The 16511-nt window shown below is 33.7% G+C and overlaps 1 protein-coding gene and 1 pseudogene across 1 annotated transcript; one reads left to right on the top strand and one right to left on the bottom strand.

Annotated features, from left to right (window-relative positions):
- Positions 1-478: 478 nt before the first annotated feature.
- Positions 479-7201, bottom strand: LOC114750308 (vacuolar protein sorting-associated protein 51 homolog). The gene is made up of 20 exons (XM_028938877.1): positions 7025-7201; positions 6646-6785; positions 6364-6418; positions 6123-6230; positions 5786-5884; positions 5551-5628; positions 5307-5384; positions 4952-5074; positions 4761-4861; positions 4601-4668; positions 3797-3870; positions 3603-3669; positions 3226-3332; positions 2564-2833; positions 2335-2451; positions 1816-1887; positions 1674-1724; positions 1220-1447; positions 959-1135; positions 479-793 (listed from the first exon to the last, which is right to left on the bottom strand). Exons 1-20 carry the CDS (start codon positions 7199-7201, stop codon positions 695-697), a joined length of 2289 nt encoding a protein of 762 aa, XP_028794710.1. The 3' UTR covers positions 479-694.
- Positions 7202-9530: 2329 nt separating this feature from the next.
- LOC114750309 (uncharacterized) lies at positions 9531-12230 on the top strand (annotated as a pseudogene).
- The last annotated feature ends 4281 nt before the right edge of the window (positions 12231-16511 follow it).

Here is a 16511-nt window from a genome sequence, read left to right as displayed (position 1 = left end):
TTCTTGTTAATTGTAAAGGCTCCTATTCAATATATATAATTAAAAATGATAGTTTAGAAAAACCAACACAAATTTGTGACAAATAATTAACTTAAATAATTTTTTTTAATATTTTAAAATTGGTTATTTAAGTACATAGCATATAATAAAATGGGAGGACAGAATGTCCTTATACTTCACGCATTTTATAGCTTCGCTCACATCTCAGGATATCACTGTGCTTATTATTATTTTTTTCTCCACACTGTTCCACAGGAATAAAAAAGATGTTGAAGCACGGACACTCTAAGAAACCGACCCGGAGCATCATCAAATACCGGATACTGTTTTTGCCACAGGAATAGAATGAAATAGTCAATTGCTGTTATTGCTATAGTTTTACTCTAATACCAGATACCGGATGTAAGCAATAGCACAAAAGTGGCAGACCCATATAATAACGGTTGCACATGAGATGACTACTGACCAAGACCAGAATGTTTAATGAATGAATGAATGAATTATTCCAACAGAGAGGATGCCACCAGAACAACTGCTGCGAATGCTGCTTCTCTTGACCTCAACCTTATATTGTCCATGTCATAAAAAATAATCCAAGGGAAATATGGCATACGTAGTAGATATAGAACGATCAAAATTGAACTCTGCCTCGCCTACTATAAAAAACGTGTGGGGCAGGATTTCAGTTCAGCTCTCAAGTTTTTTTTGCCAACTTCGATTGTATGAGTTTGTCCAAAATCGGAGGCTCCAGAGGTATCGGATCAAGACACCGCTCTGCAGCAGCAACAATAACCTGCGCCCCCAAAATGACAAGAGATATAGATGCAGACACAGAAAGGAGGATAGAGTGATCAGTTCACAAAAAATTACCCAATGTGAAAAAAAAGAGATGGAGGGCACCTAGAGGACATTTAATTACGCTAAAAACTAGAATCTAGTGTAGGATTATTTTTCCAACCTCATCAAGCAAGAAGTCCATAGCAGCTTCATCTTCAACAACTTCTCTTAAAGGAGTCCTTAAGAACTGGGTATCTAACTGAATTTGCTGAAATCCACTCCGGTTTAAAGTTTGGAGTCGGACAAATTCCTGCAGACTTTTAAGGCACAGTTTAACTATGGTGGTAATAACGGATCCCTGTAGTTTGTGAGCAAACTCAGTATGAGATGGTTTGGAACCTGTTAGTTAAATTTTAAATCACCTCAACTACACAATCAATACCTGTGTATATTCTACTTTAGAGAAAATTTCAACTTTCTGTTTAAATAGTTTCGCCAGATGTGTTTCCAAAAGCTGGCTTCTTGCCCTCTGGGTATTTGACCGAATTAATTTATCCTCCCGCAAGGCATTGCTCCTTGATGAGCTACTACTTCCATTACTCCCAGCCCCACGATGTTTGCGATTGCCTTGAGGGAAAAGCTGCTTCACTTCATTGTCGATAAATTCCAGCTGAAAAAGAATACAAGAGAAGTAAAATTAAAGATAATTTATTTTGCTTCAACTTCTGTTAGTTGCTGCTGTCAAATATATATCCAGTACAGATTTAAGTGTTTGTGCTCATATGTTCCAGATGATTACAAAGGACACAAATGACAAGTACAATTATCGGAAATACTTTGACTGAAAAGACATCAATCATGGAATATATAATTGAGAAAAAGACAGATATACCCACCTCTTGAAGAAATAAATCCACAAACATATGAACCTCTCTAGGCTCCTTATGCTGTGCAAAGCACAGAAACACTTTGTCAAGCCATTTTAAAAACTAAGCACTTAGAATTTATATTTGAAACAAAGACATATATCAGACTGACCTTCACCCAATTAGGCGTGGTAAACCGCTTCTTCAAGAGAAGTGAAATCCTTAGAGTTCTCATATTTATGTACTGAAAAGAGTAAAACAAAGGATATGTGAGTTCTCATATGTGTTTATGTATATCATTTACTGGAAGGTAATTTTTTCTTTCCCATTCAATCATTCCTTTTCCTCCCCGTGCTTTCATCTTCTATTCCGTCCCCTGCAGTTTGAAACTTGGATGAAAACCTAAAATCTAAACTTGGACATCTACAACTGTGGCATTCATTATATTTAAAAACACTCAAAGACACGACATTATTTTGAGTCAAATTCACTATTCTTTTTTTTTTTTTTTTTTTGCCTGAGAGTCAAATTCACTATTACAGACACTGTAAAATCCAAATGGCTATCCGTAATTTCTCATCTTCTGTTAATGGGAAATAAAAATTGCAACCAAGCAAACAAGGATAATTTTCGGAAGTAATCCATGCAAATTGCAGGCCTATTGAATAAAACTACGAAATTGAAGCTATACCAGGTGCAGGAATTTTTCACTAGCTGACCGAAATTTTTGACAAATCTCCCCGGCAATAAATGCAGGTCCATGGTCATGGCCTCTAGCACCACAACGAGAAAAGGAAACTGCTAATTCCTGAAAAATACACGGATTTGTATTTCATGCTCCTGAGGTTATGGAAGTTAAATTAACCAAATATTGATGTTTTTTCAGGAATCTAATCTAAGCTCATCAGATGAATTCTTACCACCGTAATTTTTTCAATAGCAGTTTGTTCGATAAAAGCAGAAAGTTGTGCTAGCACCAGAACAAGACCAGCAGAAGCTTTGTCACCTTGAGCTCCCTGAGTCAAACTATGATCTTGAATGGCTGAAGAATTATTGCTTTCTGATAATAAATTGAACTGATCCTCAAGTTGCCTGAAAAAGTCTAGAAACCCTTCTTTAACCAAATCAACAATTAACTCCCTTAGTCTAGCTAAGAGGCCCAAGTCGTCATCTAGAACTTTGCAGAAGTCCTGGAATGATCCAATCCCAAAAAGCACAAAAAGAAAAAGAAAGAAAGAAAGAGAATTATATGAAACCCAGATAGATAAATTATAAGAGGAATTTTATGGACACATAGATATAAATGCAAACTACTACAAATCCAAGCTATTTGAGGATTAGTGATCTATATATAAGACTTCAATCCATTTTGTCTCACATTTTTTTCAAAATATACCTATTGATTATAAGAGATTCCCACTAAGGTATGGTTCCAAATATACATGATTAAAGAAGATAGATGGTAGTTTAAAGAAGTCAATAGACATTTATTATAAACAAGCAACTTAACTAATTTTCATAATTTTTTCGAATTAGTTATCTAGTTTTTATATTAAGGATGAGATGGTATAGCAAAACGTACAAGTAACATATTCCTACTGCCTTCAAGAACAGCTTTTGAGCTAGCATCTAAAGCATCTTCCAGAGAGTACTCTGCTCCATCTTTTTTCAGAACCTTCAAGAGGGAATCTACCAAACAGAGAACTCAGATTGCGGTCATCAAAAAAGGTTTTCAATTAAATAAAATTTTCCGCTAATGGAAACTACGTGAACATATATCTAGATTTAATGATTTCAATATTGTTTCATAGATTATTTCACAAACAGTCACCTTATCACGAATTGATTCCAAGAAGTTCGTTTTCTTGCTTTTCTTATGCTGTCAAATTGTTGGTATTCAAAACCTCATGCTAGAACTAGAATTCACAAGCCTTTTGCATAGATAGCTATGAAAGTAACCTGAGACGTCTTGCAAAAGATGAGAAAATGTGCTGCTAACAAACAACCTGATGGCAACTTTGGCAGCCTGAAAATAAAGGGTTAATCATTGAAATCCATCTTGGAGATATGAACTTGACAAGGATAACGTTCTGAAGAAAAGCAGGGGGAAGGATTATAGGCATAGATGGGATTTCCGCCAGTAACGGTAGGACCTCATGAGAATAGTTAGAGAGATCTGCTTCCTGTAGGACTTCATCCATCTGGAGCACATCGTTCCAAATAACTCCTGCGTTCAAATTACGCGTGGTACATATATCAAAGAAATCATCAAAGCATGAAAATTAGTATCCAAAATTAAACTTCACTGAGTTTAAGTAACAAGCACACAAATTGATATCTTTGAAAATGGCTAATGGGTAGATGTAAGAACTAAGAAGAACCAATTGAAATAATAGAGTGATTCCCTTTATTGAAAAACAAAACTTAATTAAGCTTTTCTCTGTGCCATGATAATTTCACTTGAGAAGATCTCCGCATGTTTGAAATAACACTTTTCTAAATCACTGCAAGATTATTAAAGAAGGTGTAAACAATAAATTTTGAGAATCTTGCTGGAAAACCCATTCCAACTAGAAAGTAAATTATAGAGATTTCAAAGTATTCTGTTGAAGGCATTGTCCCAGTCATCTAATAAAATTTTGCATAAAAGATGTAATTTAAATTAATGGTGTTTAAAAACCTACCATGATTTTTTTTTAAAAAAAGTCTTTATATTAATATAAAACTTAAAATATGAGAAATAACAAATATACCCATTCATATGAAAGCTAATGCAAGATCACAAACATAATTAACTCATACTCAAAGTAGCGTCAAAGTCTTTATATTGATCGAAGTTTTATCTTTGTTTCTGTTGCATATTGTAGTCTGTATAGTCTTTTGTGATTAATGATAGATAGTTATGCATATTCATTTAAAAAACTGAACAAATTTTTTTTGGGGGGGGGGGGACTTACGAAGAAGCCCAAGCAAATCTGCTGCACAAATTGGTTTCTTCACGTATTCTTCAGTAATTAGGAAGTGCCTAAAACAATTAAAAAGGTGGGGGGAAAGCACAGTTGAATAATCTCCGTAGAGTAAATCGAGACAGTAAGTTTGATGAATGAAGATGCTAACTTGGTAATCAGGTCTCGAGCAAGTATCACCAATTGCTCTTCTGAATCAGGAAATATTACTTGAAAAGCGCGAATTGCCTCCACAAATTCATGAATGGTAGTCTATGATAAGGAAATGAAAACAAACGGTGTCTATATCTCTCTTTAACTTCTGTTCTCAGATGCAAATGATTTTACACAAGTCTGTCTTACCTCATGAACTGAGGAAAAGGCTGAAGGATCCAGAGAAGCATTATTTGTTTCTTTAGGTTTCAGCTCGATATCTGCAAGAGATTGTTCCAACTTACCAAGTAGCTTTACCTTCAAGTCTGACACCTGCCCGTAGATAGAAAAACTTATCATCATATGACCTTGAGTAATATAGAGTAACACTTCATGCAATTTAATATTACTACCCTTGATAAGGATGATCCCCCAACTGTCTAGAAAATGCAGGCAACAAATGTATTTCATAGGAGAATATTTTTCGCCTTTTTACACTACACTTTAAGAATAAAAATAAAGTAATACGAAGAGTAATTCTGATATAAAGAAAATCAGTACAAACTGGAAAATTCAACTGCTTAAGGAGCACTGCAGCTTCAGCTCTTGCTTGCATTGACTCACTGTCTGAAAATAGCTTTCCCTGGTTGGAAAAAAATGTAGTGAACTCATCATAACGAGCTTCTCAGATATAATATGAATACTAGCTATTTAGACGGCATGATTTCAGAGTTTTTAAGGGGACTGCAAATCATAGATATTTAAGAAATAGCAAGCAGATATGAACAGTCGATTATGATGGTGAATACCTGCAATTTTTTCACAATAATAGATATCGCTTCTTCAGAGGCTCTCCTACAATCCTGAAATGATGTGTCCCCATAAACCTGACAAAGAACAAGATGAGAAATTTATCTCTCATGAGGCAGAGATTCATTGCGTAATGTGAAAAAGAATATGCTTAATCGCATATAAAGGTAATATATATGCTAAACGCAAAAGAAAACTAGCCAACGGATTGAAAAGCTGTCATCGAAACACAACCTTAAAAATTGGCATTGCTCCGTTGTAAAACCTGACTGCATCTGCATAGGTCTCTGATTTAATGCACTTTCTAAGTCTGTCGGGTAGATCATATATGAACTGCTCTTTCACAAGCATTAAAAGTGCGTGCATCATATTGCAAAAATATCTGGAGTTAGATTTATGTTACGTGATCAAATGCAAATTATTGATGCCAAAAACATAAACAACAAGCATCATCACTGTTGGCTCCATTAAGCGAAAAACTCACGACTGTATCACTGGATGACAACCAAAAACAAAAATTTTGGGTTGATCAATGATGTTCCGCCGTGATATTTTATCAATGTTTTAATACCTGAACCTTACGAAGGAGATTGCACGTGAGATGCAGTTTCTCAATATGCTCCCTCTTCTCAAATAGAGAAGTGTTAACACTGTCACTTCTTGACTGTACAGATAATATCTGCATTAAGAGGCGAGGGGGACGTGAATTCCTATCAAACTTATCATTACTTTCTTTTCGTTTTTTTTTTTTTTTAAAGATTATGGAACACATAAATTTCAACATGTACTTGATAGATTTATGCGAAGCTTACCTTCTCAAGAAGATGTTCCATGTTTGCCTCCATCCCTGAAATGTTACTTTTCATCCTGTAAGTCAGGTGTATTTTATCGTGATTTAAGGTAAGGAGAAGAATGCGCTACTCTCTCAAGCGCATACTTATTAGAAAAAAATAGGATGAACATTAGGATCAGATGAGACTTCTATGAGTATTTTCATGGCATTGTGACAGCCAGCAAGCTGAAAAATGTAATGTGATGTAACAAAAGCTTGCTGACAATACAATGCCCAAGGGAGGAAACTAATAAAAATATACCTCTTGATGGCATCGGTAGCGCTGATAAATTTATTGTAATTCTCGTAGACTAACATTTGCAAATCAGTGTCAAGATTCTTTATTTCAGCGGCCAAGTCAACGTGCCTCTGGAGTAGCCCTTCCAAATTCGACTTTTGTGCCTTCATAGTTTATGGACAGACGCAATAAGAAATTCGATTGTTCGTTTGCTTTCCGAATTCAAACTCGTCTTCCACAACGAAAGCAAGTTTCAACATAAACATGGTGTTATGTGCCTAGTGCACTTCTCAGCGATCTTATTTGCTTTCTTCATCAGCCTCTTATAGGAAAGAATGTCATACTAAAGTCTATCTCAAAACTGCAAACAAATAAATAGTGATTCGTTTTGAAGAAGAATTACCACGAGATTCATGTATTGACCAGGATCGAAGGAGGTGGAGTTAATGTCGTCGAGCGAAGCGTATCTGGATATGTTTCTGGAGTTGGGCGACATTGGAGGGCCTGGAGAGTAGAAACTGGACAGGAGTTCTCTCATTCTCTTTGCTTTATCGTCTAGGGGTACCTCGTCTGCCCCCATTTTTTGTGTTTCTTTGTTTTTTCTCCTCCGATCTGTTTCGTGAATCGGAGAAGATGAATTTTAATTTATGGCGAATGAAGCCCTTCCGTGATCGGACTGGAACTTTTCGTCCCGCCTCGCAGGTACGTAGCACGTAAGGATCGTCTTGTTGGGGGAACGCATTAAACTATAACGAAGACGTGGCTTTTTTTTTTGTTTGGGGTGGGGGTGCCCGGGGGCTTATAATAAACGCTCTCTGAATATAATATCTCAATACTTTTTGTCTTTTATATTTATTTATTTATTTAAAATAATTTTTGTAATAATAGTAATTCTAATTAATATACTACCTCAAATCTTTAATATAAAATCTTATTTGACTTTTATTTTGATCTTAAATGTAAAACCCAAATCTATTTCGTTTATCATATTTATCATTTTTTCTTCAATATAGTTCTTCTAATAATGGTAGTTCTAGCTAATAAATTTGATTGACAAGAATATTTTAGAAAACATAACACATATTTATTACAAATAACTATCTTAATTTATTTTCTTAATCTACTCAAATTAGTTAACTAACTCTTATATTTAAGACCAGATGTCGGACTTAACTAGTAATGATATTTTAGAAAAGATAACACTTATTTATTATAAATAACTAACTCAACTAATTCTTTATTACAGGAGGTCATAATATATAGGGACTACGGAGGGAATCACACTGTTTAATTGTACACTTTGTTATGAATCTTATGTCTTATAACCACATATTAGTCGGTAGACAAAGCTTCAAAAATAACATTACTGGTGATATATAAAATTATATAGAAAATTCTTATTTCAAGCGCTGAATTGGAAATAATAATAATATAATAATAGTTTGGCATTTTTTATTTTTCTTTAACATTGTGAGGTGCTAAATGTGTACACTTTTTTTTCTGATAGGAATTTGAACATTATTTCACTAACTTATGAGAAGCTAATTCCTTCTATAAATCCAAGCCCTATTATTTAAGAATTCATGATTTGGGATCTTACCATTTATTAACATGGGACAAGTAATGCTTTGATTTTTGGACTTGGTCACTCTTCTTTAGGTTAAACGAAATGGAGAATGTTATAGAGAGGGTATGCGCCTTCCAATAATAATTACTAATAATTAACGGATTTATGTCATATTTTTTGATAAAAACATCGACTAGGATCAATTATAACTGAGAAAAAAGTGTCAAATGTCTAATCAAATAACTTGGGTTGTTTAAATTAATCTCCGTGGATCCCAACATGTGGCATTTTTTGCATTATATGTTCCCAAGTGTGCTTTGCATCAATAATTTGAGTGTGTTAATACCGAGTTACTTGTTTTTTTTAAACTTAATGTTGTGATGTTGTGATTAGCTTTTTTAATGGTGTATATTTGTTTATTTTTAATAGTTTTTTAATGTGCTCTTTTTAACTAAAGAGAGACAATTCCGTTGTCTAATGACTTTATAATTAACTTTTTTGGTTTTTTTTAATTGGATAAAAACTTGTCAGGAGTATGTCTCTACTTCAAACTCACAGGCCTAAGTTTATTGTTATTATTATTATTAATATAAAAATTATTTAGTTAATTTGAATAGATTTAAAAAATACTTAAGTTAGTTATTTGTAATAAATAAGTATTGTCTTTTCTAAATATCCTTACTAATCAAATATATTAATTAGAACTATTATTATTATTATTATTATAAGGACTATTTTCGAAAAAATAGATAAACATAAGAGACAAATTAAATTGAGTTTTATAATTATGAACAAAATAAAAGTTAAACATATTCTTATATTAAATAGAGGAAAAGAAATATTTTTTTAAGAAAAATCTCAAAAAAAATGACTGTTAAATTTCAAAATGGTTACTACACTCGTAAAGAAAATAACTACACTCAAAAAATAAGTAACAACACATTTTCATAGTAATTCTTTGATTTATCATTTTAAAATTCAACAATAATTTTTTTGGGGGGATTTTTCCTATTTTTTAAGGTTATAATGATACATTTAACATGCAAGTTATGTAAGCTACTCACTACTCGGCTTCAACCTAGGCGCCGCTAAACACTTCCTAGTTCTCATCTCCGTGTTTGCTTCTTCTTCTTCGTTTGAATCACTTAACACTTCGGCAGTCGCAGTCTCGCAGAGCTTTCACCCTTCGGTTTTCATTCAATCGCAGCCTTCGCCCTTCGCCCTTCGCAGTCGCGCGAGGCCTTACTTGCCGAAGAGGATCAATGCTACTAGTGTCAGGCTTTTGACTTCATAATTGACTTCAAATGCTTGAAGCGAGAAGATGAGCACGGTTTTAATGGATGGCTAGGATTTTTTCATATTCCAACGCTTTAGATTTCTCTATACACTTATGGCAACGATGTCGTTCCATTGAACGCTTCGACTTTCATCTCCTGCTTTTCATCGTTTCATCCGCAACAACCAGTTTCTCCGCAGCCCTTCTCAGACGGACGGCCTCCTCCACCATTCTTGCCTTAGGACCAACCTCCTCCTTTTCCCAACTTCTCCGCTGGTCCTCTTCAGCGCGCTGTGAGCAAGTCAACCGAGGAGGAGAAAGACCACAGCAAGTTTCGAAAATGATGCGGCTTTGAAGAGATATTTCTCTTTTGATGGGTAATTTTGATTATAACATGTTAAAGTATCTTACATTTTGTTGTTTTTTTCTGGGTTGTTTGGTGGAAATGACGGAATTTGGTTTCTGGTTGTTATCAAAATTTATTATGAATTTGTTGCAAATATTAAAACTTGGTTTCTACTGATCGATAATTACTCATGGCTATTGTTGTTATGCTTTAATTGTTGAGTTTGAATTTGGGTTTTGAATGAATTTTAAGCTGTGAATTCTGCTGCTGACTGGACTGAATAAACCGGCTGCAGGTTTGCTTCAAATGCCATGATTTGGCTCCTGCCAGTGAGGGGCGCATCTTGACATTCCACTCCGATTTTGCCAACCTGAAGTCCTGAAACCACACCTCACCACCGCTGAACCGACCTGAAAATCTAAAACCCTGAGAATTCTAAGCTGCTCGGGAGCTTTGAATATTTCAAATGCTTAACTTTGTAGACGAAGTCTAAGCTGAAACAGGGAAGGTAGAGCTGTTGTGGTGCATGCCAATTCCCCAATATACTGGTGATTCAATAATGATGCCTCTTCAAGGTTTTGAAACGAAGTGGACTCCATCCGTTTGATTTAATGCCACAATGATGTTGTATCTCCGAACACACATAAACCAGACGACCCATTTGGGGAAATAGGTTTCTAGGTCAATCTTGTGACATTGAGTAGCATGGCCTTGAGATTTCATAAGCTACTCTGCAATGGCACTCATATGAGAACCAAGAAATCTGGTGTTATGAATCTGAACTCGATGCTATATCACTCCTTGGAAGAATCTTTTTCTTCCCAAGATGTCTTGCCTTTGAAATGGTATGCGAATGTGTTTCCGAGGATTTCACAATTGACACATTTGCTGAAAAACGTGGATGCCATTAATGGAAGGCTTGTTGATGTTACAAGTAATTCCATCATAGTTGATGATAAAATCCAACAAGAAATGGGTATATTGAAATCCCTGGTCCGGACCTTTATTGGGTGTCCGTCACTTCAGCAAAAGGTGAAACGCGCACAGAAAACAAGTCAAGATTCAATATCTCCTTTCAGCAAAGCAGGTGCTAGAGAGCCTATGGTTGTTGATTCACTTACTAAAATAAGCAATTCTCTCAATGTCACCGCTCAACAGAGGAAATCAGTTCGCTTAACAGTGTGCCCCCAAGTGACCCAGCACCGTGTATGGACAGGTGCACTTGAGGAGATTCTGAATGGCATGAAAGTTGATTTGGATTTGTTAACTGCTCGAGGATCAACCAAAAGTACTCTAATGGGCAAGCAAATTGTTCACAACTGCTTGAAATTTCTGACTGAAACTGCAGCTCCCTCTGATCCTGACACTGCTTCATGGATGAAACTCACACCTTCTAAAACCCTTGATCCTTCTGATCCCCACAAATGGGAAGATTCTCGAGATGATCAATGATTTGATTGAATGTTTCAGAAGCGAAACTATGCTTAAGTTGCATGTGACCAAGCTCGAGGTAATGAAGGAGGGTCTCTCTCAAATCAAAGATGTTATAGTTGACAACAGTATCGGATACAAGGAAGCTAGACATCAAGAAAATCTAGTACAGAAGAAGCTTACCAAAACATTAGGACACTCATCTAGGTGTTTGTTCACTCTATTGTTATATTACCTATACAGAAGAGTTTCAGATATTGAAGTGGATATACGTGGTGGGGTTTATGAAAGTGGAGTTAAAGATAGGTTTTGCTTGTCCATGGGAAGAATTTTGACCTCAGATGACGAAAAAATGATTGGGCGTGGGGTGAAGCAGCTAGACCAGGCACTTGGAATATTCAAGTTTGTCTGGGAAACTGCAAAAATGAAAGGAAACTTGGATCTGGAAGGCCATATATGGTGTGTTGGAGCAGAAGACAGGATACTCAGGTACAGAGGAAACAAGTACTTCGTCCATGGTATTAGCCATTGAGAAAATTAATACTGGCTTGCCATATCTTGCTTCTTGCGTACTTCTTTTGTGGTGATTCTTTGGTCACTGATGGTCAAAAGAATCATGGAACTCCAGAATGAGTTCGGTTACTTCATTTTTGACACTCTTTTCCCACTTTGTTTATACTAGTAGGTGAATGTCTCTGGGAAACTGCAAATATCAATTGACTTGTTTCACCACATCAACTTCACTGAAATCATTTGAGTTGTGCCATTCTCGCAAAAATCCTAACTACCTCGGAGGGAGAAAGAATATCAACTATGGCCTGCAGCACAAGTGACTGAAATTATTTGTGTTGTAAATTTTAACTGCCAAAGGAGCTGTATGCATACCATAATTTCGTGTCATTCAAGGCCTTAGGCCTTCTGTCAATAATAAATGGAGGGTCTAATCAAATAAAAGAGATAAGTCTTTTTTTTTTGGGTTACTGGATAAGTCATTTAGTCATCACTCTTGTTTTTCCTTTCGGAGGACACGGAGCCCTACCACCACCTGTTCGGCCGAATGGTCCTTGTGTGTGTCGGTGTTTCTGTTTTGTTTTTTTTGGGGGGGGGGGGGGGTTGGTGTTGTGATGCAGGTTGAAGCCTGTCTCTATGTAATTAAAAATGAAGAAGAAAATACGGAGCCAAGATTCTCCATCTGGGCCCCAAAGATCCTCTCAATCTTGATGGGCTTGTTGGGCCTATTTTGGGGCATATTGGGTCTTGTTTTCTAATATATGAATTTAGGTGGATTCATCGCTAGCGAAGAAATTATCACTCCACTTCACCAAAAACCAAAAAAAAAAAAAAATCACTCCAAAGCAGTTGACCTTCTATGGACCCATTTCGTGGTTTACTGGACATAAAGTAAACATATAAGAAGAGGTTTATCTCGATTCACGTAAAATATGTTTATAAGTTATTTCAAATGATAATTCAAACAGGACATATATATTCTTGGAGGGAATGTTCTAAACAAGGTTCGGTTTATAATTATTAGATATAATAACCGATTTTTAAAGTTTTTTAAGACTCTGATTAATCCAAATTAAGTTGGGCTAGTTTTCTTAATTATTCATAGAAATTTGAAGTTAAAACCTTGCTTAGGTAAAATAGATGGCATATCATTTAAACAGGCCACGGCGAGTTAGATAGACATACTTATTTGCTTGATTTGGAAAAGTGTTTAATAAAATTAATATAATATTTGCTTTGATGTTTATCTAACATTAAAGGATCAGGATTGATGAATATTCTTTAGCATCAAACTGGAAAAAAAAATGTAACGTGACCAAACCCAATATTGATGCAGCGTTAACTGCCCGCAAGGATTTGGATTGGGAGATTTATTTAAAAATAAATAAATAAAAAGGGAAAAAATGCTAAAGTTGTACAAATTGTTAGTATTCTTAGAAATTGGAATTGGAATATTCGTTAAAGATTAAAAGATCCTTAGTATAATAACTACAACTAAACATGATCTTTATAAATATAATATTGCCTCCAGTCCTATTTATAAGACATTCTTTGTAGATTACAAATAAGATTTTATAAATAAGACAGGAGATAGTATTTTAATTCACTTTATTTGCTAAATTTATAATCATTTTCCTAACCTTATTGATTATATCACTTTGATCCTAAATGCAAGTCACTTGTAGTATATGTAATTATTGTTTTTCAATTTTACCCTTATTTAATTCTCATTGGAAAGAAAAAAAGAATGGAGAGATATAAGAATGATTTGTAAATATAGAGAGAAAGAAAATTTTAATAAGGATAAAATTAAAAAAAATTGTTAATTTAATGCGTTCTTTAGCATATGAGAATGTGTTACAATGACTTATATTTAAGACTAAAGTGATATATGTTACAAGGGTTTAACTAAAAAATAATTTAATGTCACATGATTAATAAAGATATTTTAGAAAAGTTAATGTATATTTTTATTAATGACTAAATTAACTAATTTTCTTAATATCCTCGAATTATATAATTTTTATAGTAAGAAATGGAGATAATGTTATGTATTTAAACTTGTGTACTGTAGCATATAAATATGTGAAAAGAGTTGTATTTTGTAAAATGTAAAAAACATGTACTTTAAGTGTTCACAAACCCACACTTATTATTATTTATTCACATAAACTTAATTATAAATACGTACATGAAGGAGCATTTTATTTGGCCATTTTTTAATTAAAATGAAATGAAACTTTAGAAGAAGCCTTAGTAGGATGACACGTGTGGTGGGCATGTTATCATCTTCAAAACAAGTGGTAGGTTCACCTACTTATTTTTAAACAAGTCGCTCATGTGTGTGTATTATAAATTATGAAATATGAGGAAAAATTAAAAATAAATATTCAAAATTATCCAGATCTATAAAGCAAAATTCTAAAATTTTTAATTACGTTTAAGGATTGTGAATCCTAAATTTTTTTTTAAGAAAAAAAAGCAAAGACCAAGGCTTTTTGGCAGGAAATAACCTTTCGCAACATTTTTTCGATTAAATCTTCAAATTAAGATTAATTTTGAAATTTTTAAAATCCAATGAAATGTTACTTTCTTAAATGTCCGTGTACTTTCTCTTTTAAGATCTCTTCTAAGTCTACACTTAGGGGAAGGGAAGACAATCACGCTCCATACGTTTTTAAATCTAAAATTATATAGCTATTTTACATTAAAAAATTATTTATAAAAAATGTGTATTATTTTTTTCAGATACTTTTTTTTAATTATATTCATTGAAAACTAGCAATTGATAAAAATCTCCTTTTAATATGTATAATTAATTGAAATTATTTAAAATAAATTATAAATTTAAGAGATAGAATTAAATGCAGTTTTTTAGTTAAAATTAAAAGAAATTTTTAATTAGTTTCTACAAAAGAAATAGTGTTAATACAATTTTTAATTCTTAAAATTTAATTTCCATCCTTAAAACTTGGAGTTCTTGAAATCTAGGCAAACTAAAATAAAATTAAATTTCAGAGATCAAGATAAAATAAACTCAAATTTCAAGAATAAAAGATATTAATTTTAAATTTTAGGGAAAAAAGTTCAATGTCAAGAATTAAAAATAATAATCTCAAACAAATATTTAAAATTATCGCGCGTGCAATAAAAAAAGTACTTAATTGGCACGGGCTGATACTTCGCAATTTGAGTCTCTCTCAAACTCTTCGAAGTGACACTTCACGGCAGGATTGCTTGAATCCTCTTTCAATCTTTTCAAAAGAACTTATTTAGATGAAAATTCAATTTATAATTAAGAAAATCATAAAATAAACTAATTAATAAACTACGAACATGAAAAACATAAATATTATTTTTGTATAAAATTGTTGAACACATAGTTCATTTCCGTCATTTGGATATTTCCATATTCAGCAACAAATTTAATCCTATTAGGTTAAGTAGTTTTCCATATATTACCTGCATATTAATGTGGGAGTTAACTTTTCATATAAAATAATCATTAGTTTATTTTAATAATTTCTTTAATCAATCCACAAACACATCATCACCTATCACAATTAGAGACGTCACTTTGCCAATAAGCAAAGCTATTACCAAACATATCTATATACATATATGTATGTGTGTGTATATTAGTTTAATAGTTTAATGACATTTTATTTTGCAGGATGATAACATAAAATAATCTTTCAAATTATGAAATCAACAAAATAAGCTTTATAATTTAAATTATTTAATTTTGCAAGAAAACTAGCCAACGGATTGAAAAGCTGTCATCGAAACACAACCTTAAAAATTGGCATTGCTCCGTTGTAAAACCTGACTGCATCTGCATAGGTCTCTGATTTAATGCACTTTCTAAGTCTGTCAGGTAGATCATATATGAACTGCTCTTTTACAAGCATTGAAAGTGCGTGCGTCATATTGCAAAAATATCTAGAGTTAGATTTATGTTACGTGATAAAATGCAAATTACTGATGCAAAAACATAAAAAATAAACATCATCACTGTTGGCTCCATTAAGCAAAAAACTCACGACTGTATCACTGGATGACAACCAAAAACAAAAATTTTGGGTTGATCAATGATGTTCCGCCGTGATATTTTATTAATGTTTTAATACCTGAACTTTACGAAGGAGATTGCACGTGAGATGCAGTTTCTCAATATGCTCCCTCTTCTCAAATAGCGAAGTGTTAACACTGTCACTTCTTGACTGTACAGATAATATCTGCATTAAGAGGCAAGGGGCGTGAATTCCTAACAAAGTTATTATTACTTTTTGTTTTTTTAAAGATTATGGAACACATAATGTCAACAAGTACTTGATAGATTTATGGGAAGCTTACCTTCTCAAGAAGATGTTCCATATTTGCCTCCATCCCTGAAATGTTACTTTTCATCCTGCAAGTCAGGTGTATTTTATCATAATTTAAGGTAAGGAGAAGAATGCGCCACTCTCTCAAGCGCATACTTATTGGAACAAAATAGGATGAACATTAGGATCAGATGAGATTTCTATGAGTATTCCCATGGCAGGGCGACAGCCAGCAAGCTGAAAATGTAATGTGATGTAACAAAAGCTTGCTGACAATACAATGCCCAAGGGAGGAAACTAATAAAAATATACCTCTTGATGGCATCGGTAGCGCTGATAAATTTATTGTAATTCTCGTAGACTAACATTTGCAAATCAGTGTCAAGATTCTTTATTTCAGCGGCTAAGTCAACATGCCTCTGGAGTAGTCCTTCC

Source organism: Neltuma alba, unplaced genomic scaffold, assembly GCF_004799145.2.
Source record: "Neltuma alba isolate B1F8T4 unplaced genomic scaffold, ASM479914v2 tig00006418_pilon, whole genome shotgun sequence".
NCBI lineage: Eukaryota > Viridiplantae > Streptophyta > Magnoliopsida > Fabales > Fabaceae > Neltuma > Neltuma alba.
This window is presented reverse-complemented; position numbering and strand designations above follow the sequence as displayed.

What these genes read in the sequence shown, in the direction of transcription:
- LOC114750308 (XM_028938877.1), bottom strand. Translation starts at nt 7,201, where the DNA reads ATGGGGGCAGACGAGGTACCCCTAGACGATAAAGCAAAGAGAATGAGA. An exon ending in GCTACCGATGCCATCAAGAG is followed by an intron (nt 6,419 to 6,645) that starts GTATATTTTTAT and finishes CCTGACTTACAG; the next exon opens with GATGAAAAGTAACATTTCAG. An exon ending in GAGCAATGCCAATTTTTAAG is followed by an intron (nt 5,629 to 5,785) that starts GTTGTGTTTCGA and finishes GTTCTTTGTCAG; the next exon opens with GTTTATGGGGACACATCATT.